The sequence below is a fragment of the Amphibalanus amphitrite genome, unplaced genomic scaffold, assembly GCF_019059575.1.
Source record: "Amphibalanus amphitrite isolate SeventyFive unplaced genomic scaffold, NRLGWU_Aamphi_draft 000314F_arrow, whole genome shotgun sequence".
Taxonomy (NCBI): Eukaryota; Metazoa; Arthropoda; class Thecostraca; order Balanomorpha; family Balanidae; genus Amphibalanus; species Amphibalanus amphitrite.
The window spans coordinates 18651-31709 of record NW_024881809.1 but is presented as its reverse complement, the minus strand read 5'-3'; the positions used below and the strand labels follow the sequence as shown (position 1 = coordinate 31709).

General features: G+C 51.3%; 2 protein-coding genes across 2 annotated transcripts in view; one reads left to right on the top strand and one right to left on the bottom strand.

The window, feature by feature from the left end:
- LOC122388232 (protein amalgam-like) overlaps positions 1-5417 on the bottom strand; it is a 28224-nt gene extending 22807 nt beyond the window's left edge. Inside the window, exons 1-2 of the mRNA XM_043379118.1 lie at positions 5387-5417; positions 1759-1881 (exon numbers count right to left, since the gene is read on the bottom strand). Coding sequence (XP_043235053.1) covers positions 1759-1881; positions 5387-5417 — 154 coding nt within the window. The remainder of the gene's footprint in view (positions 1-1758; positions 1882-5386) is intronic.
- Positions 5418-8312: 2895 nt separating this feature from the next.
- LOC122388228 lies at positions 8313-10805 on the top strand (the record flags this gene model as incomplete). Its single annotated transcript, XM_043379112.1, has 1 exon — positions 8313-10805. A coding segment is annotated over exon 1 (2493 nt), but the record flags the coding sequence as incomplete, so codon positions are not given.
- Between the last annotated feature and the right edge of the window lie 2254 nt (positions 10806-13059).

Sequence of the window (13059 nt, the reverse complement as noted above, 5' to 3'; positions counted from 1 at the left end):
TCCAAAGGCTATGATAGGTTGGCCGCTAATGACGTCAGAGTGACGTCATTTTTGCCATTTTCGACCCAAAAAAAGGTTTCGCGGGAAGAGCTGTCAGGCCTACAGCTTTAGAGATACAGAAAAAATGTTTTAGACATAAGAGGTGTAGAATTAAGAGGGATACAAAACTGCTATCTCGGATTTTTGAAATGTTTAGATTTTGACCCCCAAAAATAAAAATTATTGTTTTTTAAATACAATAGCCGAAAAATCAAAAAAAAAATGAATTTCGAAAATCCGGAACATATGTGATAGTCCCAATCGCGTTCTATGTACATAACAAATTTGAGATCGATACCTTTTTTTGGCCAAGTTATAGCGAAAAAACTGTTTAAAATTTATGACGTCAAATTTTCAAACTCAATTCTTAGCAATTCTAGACCTCGTAGCGCAAAAAAGACCACCATTAGACTCACCGTGACGAGCTGCATCGAATCAATAACCATTTTATGCAAAACTAACAACTTTAAAATTTGACCTTTTTTGACCTGACCATGACTTGACCTCCACCAGAAAGTGACCTAAACCGTACCTGATGGTCTTATGAGTTATAACCAACACCATTGAGTTGGAAATGAAAAATTGGCCATAAAACATGCATCGCACAACATTAGTAAAGTTGGGTTCATGTGTTGACCCTTGGTGACCCTTATTGACCTGACCTGTGACCTGACCTGGTATGACCAGTCACCTCTAATAGCAACATATGTACTAGACAACTGACACCCTATCGCTGATTTTCGACAAAATGCATTTTACTCGGTGTTATAGCGCTTTCCCTAGATGACCCGTGAACGGTGAAACATTTTATCTTTGACCTGACCTGTGACGTCATCGGTGGCCCCGAGGTCAATGAAATTTGGTTTCCTTCAACAAATTTGACAGAGCTATTGAACGCCGTTTGAATTTTCCGGATCCGTCCAGTAGTTTCGAATATACGGGGGGAGGGGCAATAAAAAATCCCCCCCCCCCCCACCCACCGCGCGGAAGGTGGCCGCGAGGCCCACCGCCTGCCGGGATAAGATAATAACTTAGCAGTTCCGATGAAGTCGAAAAAGAATAATTAACCGAGTAAATCGCATCTGAAAACCCAGCAGACTTGTGTATCACTTTGGCTGTCTTACTAAGCTAATTCGCATAATTTTCCCTGATACTTCTATGTCACGCTAACAAAGCCAATCATAAATAACGACATGCCGCGACAGTATCGATGCTTCTCCTGGGAAACAGTAGTTGGGACGAGAAACAACAAAAAAATGCGTCGTTGAACGTCGGGATAATCATTGTGAGCGAAGCTAGATCGGCCCTGCGGGAGGCCCGTGATGAGAGAGCCTCCTCGTTTGACGCCGGAGCTGCGACGGCTCGCACACATTGATATCGTCATCACTGTGCTGAGAATACACAGTAGTCCAGGCTAGCGAGAAGTTGCTCTGGGGATAAGTAAAGGTTAAAGAGGCTTCAAAGGCTTCAAAATGCTTAGGAGAGAGGAAAAGTCTTCAGTAATAATAGTATTGTGGCATAGCTCCTTCGGTTACTTTTGCATTGTTATGCATGACTGCTATGACTAGTATGTCTTGTTTTCTGTTCGAACATATCGAAATCTCGCAAAGCATTGCACCACGAGAACTGATTCCGAAATCGCCTCTTCCATCACGTCGTATCACCGACTGGCTGGTGCCACCACACTCCCCCCCCCCCCCCCTCCGTATCGTCACTCACCTACGTGCCGAACGCTGCAGGGTAACACCACAGCATCTCCTTCCCTCACACTGAACACACCGGGCTGAGAGAGGAACTCGGGCCTCAGTTCAGACGGCGACCCCACCTCGGCTATGACACGGTCTGAAACGACAGAACAGTGTCAGAAATGCAGAGGTCATCAAAAATACAGCACCCATGTGATAACCACGGTCTGGCAGACGTGGATGGTGATAAATGTGGCGGCGTTGACAGAGGAACACTGGGTTGTAGCGCCAGGCGATTGACAGGTTTGGACAGCGAGAGACGAAGTGTGAGACTGATGAGGGCTCGATTGCGAAGTAAATCACGCGACTGGTCATAAAACTCGTGTGCACTTCAATGCCAGGAGGCATTTGTCTTCCGCGCTCGAACGCTCACGCTCATCAGTGGCAAACTATGATTCAGAGGCAGTTTGATTGATAGAGGTTTTCTAAGTGCAGTCCATTTTTCATCGTAGGTATACCGGTAGACATAATCAAAACTGAATGACAGAGTCATGAAATTTTCCACAAAAATAGTATCGAGCCAATACGACTGTTGACACATTTTGTATTATCAAACCAATAAGGTTCTCCAACATTCCAATGGCATCGTAGCTCGTCCCGGATGCATTCGTGTCACTTTCAATTCGTTCGCGTTCATATCGTACTAGTTCTGTCAAGTGTTGAGTTCAGTTCAGATTCATATCGGCTGGACCAAAGTGCGTCTAAGCTGGTGAATTATGGCGATATTTGCATCACTTGGTAGTAGCCGGTCGCTTCCACGAAAGCACTGTGCGACACTGCGAGAGGGGCCTGCAAGTGATGGGATGAAACCCACCATACACGACTGGAGGTAGCGTTAGAAGTTTATAGCGCTGTGAAAATGATTCTTTGGAGGCCGCGAGAGGTGCGAGAACGAAATACCAGAACTGCTACAGGACCAGATGAATTGCTCGAAGGCGTCATGCTTTAAAGGTGCTGGAAAACGTGTTGTTACAGAATTCTGGAAGCACGGTAGTGTGCAGCTGCTGGGAGGTACGATGCTAGGAAATGATGGAACGTGTAATATTTCGAAACTGCTTGAAGGCTTGATAAAAGGAATTACTAAAAAGTGAGTACATATAATGTTGCAGAGCTGTTTGAGGGCTGAAAGGGACGGCGAATAGCTGAGAGGCCATACTCGGCGCTGTTGGGCAGCCTTTGATCCAGAGTGGATTGGCTGGGCGGGGCACTCTGAGGATCTCTGGATGACTAGCCGGCCGGCTTTTGTAGACACTCTGATAAGCGAGTGATGGATGCCTCTGTTTTGCGATGATTTTTCCCCTCGAGAGAAAAAAAAAACAGAACAGATTGCAGTAGCCTATAGAGATGTCAGTGCTTCTATCGTTTGTGTTTTCACAGAACTGCAGATGGCTTCATCAAACATACAAGTCTACTAAACATGCGTCGGATCTTTTCAGCTATCTTGATGCTGTTATCCATTAGAGCTTATTGAACCTGTGCAAAGAAATGTTGATGTGACTGGAATAGAGAATTGACAAACATCATATTTTCATGTGACATAGATTCATGTTATCTATGCCTTGTGAATAGGAATAGGTATATTTCGGAAACTGTCTGGCGTGCGTGACAACAGAACATATCGAGCGCATTTTTCTTGGCGATCTTTGTTGCCGATATGGTACAATACATTGGACTCCAGGCTCCAGCACGGTCCAACGAAATCCTTCAATCCTGCCAAGCCGACCTCCAAATTAGCCGGGCTGATGACAGCCCAACAGTGAAGTCCCATCGACACGAGCGCAATTAATTAGGCCCGACATCGCTCCCTGCATTGTCTTGGTCGAGCCCCGCCAAGCCGCCGGCGTGACCCCGACCTTCGGACCGCCGTTCCCGTCGGCGGCGACGGACGGAGGTCGGACCGCCGCGGCCAGCGACGGCAGCCAGCGGCCGCCGCCGCGGGGCCAATAAAGGTGGGCTGCCAGTGCATCAGCGCAGAAAATGACCCTCCCGCCGGCACGCGATCTCGCGAGGCTCGTGTGACCTGACGTAGCAGGGCGACTGGTGGATATAGTGTGGTCGAGGAGGGGCGTGGGTGTTGTCGATGCTGCTCTCCCAGGAGAGCGCACGTGGATGTGAGGTTTGTTCTTTCACTCACGTTGGGGTTTGGAGATTCTCCCGATTATAGTTTTGAGGGAGGATTGGTGGTTGTGCGATATGCATGGATATTATGTGTTGCGCAATAATAGTGTCGATATTTGTAAAGCAGCGATTAGTTTCACCCATGACCATTTTCTATAATTACCCCGAAGCTGTATAAAAGTGGCCTAGGGTATACGACCTTAGCTCACTTAGCCTAGTGACCAGAGCAAGGAACTTGAGGAAGATGAGCTTCATCTATTTTGAGGCGAAGTTATATTTGCCTCTGCTGCAAGGTTCCCCGTATCAATATTGTTAATTGCTAGTTCAAGTCGTGTACCTGCTCTCCATTTACAGCAATACCTTTGACAAATGCGTTCAAAATTAGATCATCTGGAACTAGAACAAAACTCTGGAGGAAGCATTTCTGCAGTCTATGTACAGCCGTTTTCCTAAAACCGTTGTATTAAGGTCTATTTCTGGGCTGTTGCTTTCTTCTTGGGTGCTATATAAGATATTAGCATTCCGCCCAGTTATATTTGGCTATTAAATTAATCTTGCAAGGGTATTTACTCAACTGAGTCCGACTGTATAAAATCAAGCAGGGAAATAAAATGAACATGTTTCCGTATTCGTAAAAATACGATCCAGTAAAACGCTACCAGCAAACACAAGTGAAATGAAACCAGGTTCAACCACACATATGCTCCTCTCTTGTATGTAGTAAGTGGTCGGGCCCCGATATAGAATGTTCGCTGTCAGGTGCCGGAGGCATGTGGCGGCTGGCGAGCCCGTCAGAGACACGTTCACTCCAGAGAATGGCACTCATTCGGGCCCGATGGGCGCTAACGTCTCGCACTATGATACCGGCCCGGCTCCGGCCTAATTGGGCCCACCGAACGTCATGCTTTTCAGCAATTTAATCAGACCCTTGGAAGCCGGACGGAGCATTACAAGTCCGACGACGGCAGCGCAGCGCATCAACTAAGTATGGGGTTAGAGAGCTGAATGGCCTCTATTCGACCTAGGTAGCAGGTGGTTTTCGGGAAGTGCTGGGCGGACAAATGTGCAACATCCATTGATCACGATGGAGTTGGTAACAGGCAGCCATAATTTAACACTTTTGACGTCCACAACGACTTCGACACTATGTCATGAAATAACTTTCTGAAACTCAGTTGGGATTTGTAGCAGCAAATTGAAGTGCTGGTGTTAGCGATCAAATCGGGTTTTTCACCTCCCTTCTCTTTCCGTGTGCTTTCGCTGTCAACTTGTTTTCTATACGACGGCTGTTGCGGTCGGCCACCGCCCACTCGGCGTGGCGTCACGTGAAAGGCGGCGGCCCGCCGCCAGCCATGCGTTTTTGCTCACGTCGACCCAGTGTTTTTAATCCCGGCCCAGTGACAGGGCCGGCAGTGTTGTTCGAACGCTCCTGCAAGGCGGGCACCGACAGCGGCCGCACCGACCCGTCAGCGGCCGCCGCTCACCTTGCAGCGATTCTTCTCGTCTTACCTCCATATTTCCACGTCGCAAATACACCTCAGTCTATCTCTGGTGTTGGTCCTCCGGAGTAACAAGAAAGCACGAACAAACTGGTCCTCCGGGCCGGATATGAAGAAACTGGTGGAAGCCCTAAAAGTGACGTCAGTGACTAACAGTGGCAATATGGCGGACAAGAGAGAAGACGATCAGCGTGGCCGCCACAACTCTCTCGTCACGAGGAGTGAGGCGGCGGCAAGCTCAGGCGTGACAAAACTGAGCGAAGCCCGAAAGAAGACGGAGCTTGCTAAGCTCCGTGCAGCTCAGGCAAAGAGAGCTGCAGAAGCCCAAGCTCAGCTCGCTATCCAGCAAGCTGAGCTCGAACTCCAAGCCGCGGTGGACGAGGAAGAGCTTCTGGAGCTAGAAGCGGAGCTGGAGGAGCTGGAGAAAGAGGAAGAACTGAGCACACAGAAAAGCACACAGAACAGAAAGGAATCTGAGCACGCAAAGAGGTCAGAGTTCAATCATCAGAATCGACCGACGCCGACCGCACCGCCAGCCCAGGCGGCCCCGTCCCGTGCCAGTGACAGAACACGGAACTGGATTGCTTCGCTTCCGGTGTGCCAGCCTCACGATTACGACATCAGTGCTCCTCAGCACCGGCCGCTCAGCTCTCCTCCGAAACTTCGGCTCGACAGGTACGATGGCTCACCGACTGAGTGGCCACGATGGATAGCGCTGTTCAAAGCGCTCATTCACGACCGACCTGACCTAACTGACGTCGAACGTCTCGCCCACCTGCAGTCGAGTCTGACCGGCGCAGCCAAGCAGGCTCTGCGTGGCATGCTCTGTGACGGACGGCTGTACGGTGAAGCGATCCGCGAGCTGGAGAGGCTGTTTGGAGACCCTCGTCACGTCACGCAGGCGACTCTGGCGGCTGTGTTTAACACCCCAGCCGTCAGGGAAAACGACATAAATGGCTTAGCCAAATTGTCAGGTGCTCTACACTGTGCTGTGAGCGTGCTTCACTGCTCCGATTACACCGCAGACCTGGCGGCAAGCAGCAACTTGTCCAACGTTGTTGCAAAGCTGCCAAAATCTGTAGCCTGGCGGTGGGGTGAACACACAGTGCGAATGAGACCAACCGTGCCGACACTTCCCGACCTAGATTCGTGGCTACGTGACTACGTCGACGCTGGGCGAGCCTGTCAGCACACCACCGATCTGCTTGCGACAGCAGAAGCGATTCGACCAACAGAGCAGAAACCACCTCGAAGAACGCGACACAGCGTACTGACTGCCGGACAAAGGTGTAGTGAGTCGACTTCAAACTCCACTACCTGTGTGTTCTGTGAGCAGCCCCATAGTGTGTCCCTCTGCTCGAAATTTACAGATCTTCCGGTACAAGAACGAGCGAAGCTAGCAGTTAGACACGGTCTTTGTTTCAACTGTCTAACTCCGAATCACCGAAGTAGAGAGTGTGAGTTACCGGGACAATGTTCTTCGAACAACTGCAAAAGGAAACACCACACTCTTCTGCACAACGCCGGTCGTATCTTCTACCGACGGCCCACCGAGGAACCATCAGCCGGACGAGACGGTGGCGCACACATCGGGACAGCTACTGCCAAGCAAAAGACCAGTGTGCTGCTACAGGTTTTACCGGTGATCGTCCACGGGCCGGCGGGCAGCAAGCGGACCCATGCGCTGCTAGATCTCGGCAGCCAGGTATCGCTTGTCACCGAACAGATCGCGAAAAGCGTCGGATTATCAGGCCCAGCCGAGAGTCTGTGTGTGAGCACCGTGAGCGGAACGAAGAATGTGCAGTCGCGACGTGTTGACTTCCAACTACAGTCGACAACATCAGACAGTAAGCACGCCGTCTCCGGAGCTCGTACGACGCCCTCGCTAAATGTCAGCGGCCATAAAATCAACTGGCCAACGGAGAAGCTGACATGGCCCCATCTCGCCGATCTGCCGCTGACAGCGGCGACAAACGAACGTGTGGACATTCTGCTGGGAGCTGATGTGTTCCCGCTGATTGTCCCACGAGAGATTAGGGAAGGTCCAGCCGGTACGCCCTGCGCTGTGCGCACCAATCTCGGCTGGACTGCAACCAGCCACGTCCCGCGCTCAATCCACGATGCTAAGGGGCTCGGTGTAAATGTTATCATCAGCCCGTCCGACAGTCACTTGCACGACCAGGTGAAGCAGCTATGGTCGACGGAGTCTTTTGGCGCAAAATACACCGAGACCCCAAGAAAATCGAAGGCCGACGAACGAGCTCTCTCCTTGCTGAGCAAAACTACGAAACGGGCCGGCGAGCGATATGAAACGGGACTGCTATGGAAAAGCGATAACATCCAGCTTCCAGATAGCCGTACAACCGCTCAGAACCGGCTACGATCTACGGAAAGCAAACTCAGCAAAGATCCAAAGCTTTGTCAAGCCTACCGAAGAACAATCAACGAATACGTCGAAGAAGGTCACGCTCGAAAACTCAGCGACGACGAGCTACGGGTAACGCATGACAGGGAGTGGTACTTACCACACCATGCTGTGATAAACCCAAGAAAACCCGATAAGATCCGTGTGGTCTTCGATGCAGCAGCTGCCTCGTTCGGCACATCGCTGAACGACAATCTGCTAGTTGGTCCTGACAACCTCAACTCTCTGGTGGGAATCATCATGCGATTCAGACAGCGGCCCATTCCTATCGCAGCCGATGTCAAGATGATGTTTCATCAGATCCGAGTGAGAGCAGAAGATCAGCCAGCCCTGCGATTTCTCTGGAAAGATATGGACCTCACTCAGCCACCCACCACGTATCAAATGCAGGTGCTGGTGTTCGGTGCAAGGTCATCACCTTGCGCGGCTACGTACGTGCTGAGAAGGTGCGCAACCGATGGCGAAGTCAAGCACCCCGAGGCGGCGATGGCAGTGAAGACTCGCTTCTACGTCGACGATTACCTCGACTCGCTGGAGACAGAAGAAGAAGCTGATAGCATGCGAACGTCGCTAACAGCGCTATTGAGAGACGGGGGCTTCAAACTCACGAAGTGGAGCAGCTCGTCAAGTGACGTGCTTCGAAAGATCCCGCCAGAAGACATCAGTGAGACGTCACGCGATCTCGATCTCGACAAGTCAGACTGGAGCAAGGCACTTGGAGTGTTCTGGGACGTCAACGCTGACGAATTCCGCTTCAAATCCTCTGTCATGGATGGTCAACGCACCAAACGAGCCATCCTCAGTACCGCCTCAACTATTTTCGACCCGCTGGGCATGCTCGCGCCTTTCACCGTGCGCGCCAAATGTATCCTGCAAAGGATCTGGAGCATCGGCTATGAGTGGGACGAGCTGATCACGGACTCAGACGTGCTGCAGTCGTGGGAGACCTGGCTGGATAAGCTCAAAGAGCTCGCAACCTTCACACTGAAGAGATGCTACCGTCCAGCCGCCGAAGAAGTGGTAGACTGCCAGCTACACATCTTCTGCGATGCCTCCGAGCTGGCGTACGGAGCCTGTGCTTACTTTCGCATCGAGACGAAGGACGGCCGCTTCAGCTGTTCATTCGTGTTCGCGAAAACCAGAGTAGCTCCTCTCCGACAACTGAGCATCCCTCGACTCGAGCTACAAGCCGCCGTCATGGGCGTGCGAATAGCCGAAACAATCAAGCGAGAACACGATATCAAGATCGATTCAACCGTGCTCTGGTCTGATTCGACAACAGTTCTCCAGTGGCTCCGAAGTGAGAGTAGGCGATACCACACGTTTGTGGCCAACAGAGTCGCTGAAATCCAAGACGCTTCGGATGCAGAGCAGTGGCGACACGTTCCTGGACCAATGAACCCTGCAGATATCTGCAGTCGGGGTTGCCACATGAAGGAGCTGAGTCAAGGTGCCTGGCTCAAAGGACCCAGCTTCCTCCTGCAGCCACCAGATGTATGGCCAGCGGACGCATCAACGCAGACCAGAATCACGGAAGAAGACAAAGAAGACAGCCAGCAGATGGTCTGTGCTGTCGAGAACGACAACAGCGACCTCGACTATCTCGAAAGACAATCCGCATGGCTGCGAGCTCTGCGAATCACCGCATGGATTCGACGATTTGGCGCAAACTGCCGGCAAGACGCAGGCACCAGACGTCGTGGACCGCTGTCAGCGGCCGAGCTCCAAGAAGCTGAGCGTGTGATCATCAAGAAGGCTCAAAGAGAGGAGTTCAGCGCGGAGATTGAAGCTCTACAGCGAGGCTCGAAGCTCTCCAAAAGTAGCCGTCTGTTGCCACTGACACCGTTCGTCGATGGCAACGGGCTGCTGCGTGTCGGGGGCCGCCTGGACCGCTCTGAACTGATGTACGCCGCAAAACATCAGCTCATCCTGCCAGCCAAACACGACGTCACTCGTCTCATCGTCACCGACAAGCACAGAAGACTAGCGCATGCAGGACCTGAGCACGTTCTCGCCCACCTTCGACAGAGGTACTGGATCCTGCGAGGTCGAGCTGCAGTAAAACGCTACACTCACCCGTGCATGGTCTGCAGAAGGCGAGCCGCTGCAGCCAGACCGCAGCTCATGGCAGATCTGCCTCAGGCCAGACTAGACGCTTCTACTCCCTGCTTCTCGCACGTTGGAGTAGATTACTTCGGACCGATCACAGTGCGAAAGCACCGAAAAACCGAAAAGCGATATGGCTGCATCTTCACCTGCATGGTTACTCGCGCCGTGCATTTTGAAGTGTCGTATTCGCTCGACACCGACTCATTTATCATGGCAGTTCGACGCATGATTGCGAGACGAGGCCGACCGAAGCACATGTACTCAGATAACGGTACAAATCTTCGAAGCGGCGAACGAGAGCTGAAACAATGCCTGCGGCAGTGGAACCAAGCGAAAATCGCTGACGACCTGTCACAGGAAGACATCGAGTGGTCGTTCAACCCACCCGGCTCACCTCACTTCGGTGGGGCATGGGAACGACTCATCCGCTCAAGCAAAAGAACGCTAGCGGTCATCCTGGGACATCGGTCCGTCGATGATGAGATGCTGCTGACCGTGCTCACCGAGGTGGAGGCCATCATGAACGGCCGTCCTCTCACACACGTCAGCACCGATCCAGCCGATTTGGAAGCACTGACACCAAATCACTTCCTCATCGGTCGGGCCTGCCCACAGCTCCCTCCCGGAATATTCACCGACGGGGACCTCAGCAGCCGCCGGCGCTGGCGACACGCACAGCGACTGGTCGACCACTTCTGGCAGCGCTGGAAAAAGGAGTACCTGCCGTCCCTCAGCACCCGAAACCGATGGTCCGAAAGCCAGGAAAATCTTCAGATCGGAGACCTGGTGCTCGTCACCGACGACAATCTGCCGCGCGGACGCTGGCCACTGGCCCGTGTCATGCAAACGTTTCCCGGCCGTGACGGCAAGGTGCGCGTGGCAGAAGTGAAAACTGCAACGGGCGTATACACGCGCCCTGTAGTTCGCCTATGCCCATTGGAGGGCAAGTGATTCGTGTCCTGTCACAGTAGTGCACTTGATCATGTAGTGCCGTTTGATCGCTGCGATTGATTTATTCTATCAGTACTTTCTACCTAATGTATAAATCGGGCCGGCTATGTTAGCGATCAAATCGGGTTTTTCACCTCCCTTCTCTTTCCGTGTGCTTTCGCTGTCAACTTGTTTTCTATACGACGGCTGTTGCGGTCGGCCACCGCCCACTCGGCGTGGCGTCACGTGAAAGGCGGCGGCCCGCCGCCAGCCATGCGTTTTTGCTCACGTCGACCCAGTGTTTTTAATCCCGGCCCAGTGACAGGGCCGGCAGTGTTGTTCGAACGCTCCTGCAAGGCGGGCACCGACAGCGGCCGCACCGACCCGTCAGCGGCCGCCGCTCACCTTGCAGCGATTCTTCTCGTCTTACCTCCATATTTCCACGTCGCAAATACACCTCAGTCTATCTCTGGTGTTGGTCCTCCGGAGTAACAAGAAAGCACGAACAGCTGGTAAGTGATATTGCTGGAATAGTTAATTCACAGACTTCTCTATATAGAGAAGTCTGTGGTTATTGCATGCGTTTCTTGAGTCCAGAATCCCATTGACCATGCATTGAATTTCGCATGAGTCTACGTTTAGCTAGGTTGACTAGAGTGCCAGTACCCAGCCAATTCAATCCTCACCACCCATTCTGTAATGTGGTGAAGATAGGCATTCATAACATCTAAAACAGCTAAAAGAACCAGATTTTTGTTAGGATCATTATTGTTTTGGCACGCGAGACATACTCATTTAGGCGCAGTGAAGGTACTGGCATCTTTTCGCCGGCACACATCAAACCCACACCATCGCTCTCACACGCGCGTGAGACCTTTGGGCATGCCACACTCCCGGCGATCTAATCACGCTCCTTGGGAACCATTCACCCATCACCCCCACACCCACAAACATCAGAGTCAGTCAATGTTGTGACGGCTCACACCAGACAAACAGCTGATGGGTCGCCGACTGACGCCGACACGGTAAGTCACTTCCGCCCGGTCCGGCCGACGCACGCAACCGACCCGGCCGACGAGCGTGTCGACGGCGACAGGTCGTCGGTCCGGCGACGGCGCGATGCTCCGACATTCCTACCTCAGCTCCAGGAGCGGCAGATATTTTGCATAGCGTCGAAACACAAGCTTGAGAGAACCTATGTATGGATTCACTACTCAGCGACATTGAGTCCTCACACGCCTCAGAGAAGCAATGAAAAATAAAGTAACGGGCTCGACTGAAATTTGAAAAAAAAACATCCATGTGTGTTGTGTATGTATATCGTGAATGACAGGTAGGTGCATCTGCCTAATAAAATGATCGGAAGTGGGAAATCTGACCACAATCTTGGGTAACAGTTTCTGGGTCTAAGACACACCAAAGGCGGATTTCGTTGCTCTTCTAGTTCAGGTTCATTGCGCTGCGGGATCATTATCTTTCTGCATGGCGAGCTTGTGGAACAGAAGAGGGCTATTCGTCTGCCAAAGGAGCTCCCTTTCGTCGGCTGGTGGTGTTATCTCACCGTGTCGTGGCTCTGCTCTCGTCTGGAACTAGGTGCTCTCTCCGCGACTCTTTCGTCTGGCTGCGGTGGCATATCGTTGATGGAAGGTCAACGAGTGGGCTGGTCGAATTGAATGGCTCAAGATCTAAAATTGTTACAAACCAATCAGCTGTGATTGAATCAGCTGAATCTATTTGTAACGTCACGATGATTGGATCATTGCGATACACCAATAAAATTGACAGCTGGTTTGCCTCACCCTTGGAAATATGTGACTGTAGCTAAGATCGCATCATATAAATTGACTCAGAACTGCAGTCTGCAAAATGTCATGAAGATTATAGAAAGTCCGTGTTGAACGCTAAACTTAACCGTTTCGTGTACCACGTTGGTGCAGGTTTAATCCACCACCGGACCAGGGTTGTATACCAATCAAGTCGATTGAATTGATTGATTTGATTCAACGCGTATTTTGAGTTGATTGGATTGAGTCGATTGACTTTTCGAGATGACTGGTTGACTGACTCGTTTGACTTAAGCGACTGGTTGACTGATTTGATTCCCGAAAATTAGAGTGACTCGTATGATTGAGTCGATTGAATGGAAAGTTGAAATAAGTTTTAGTTGACGAAAAATAATGACACTAATTGATGA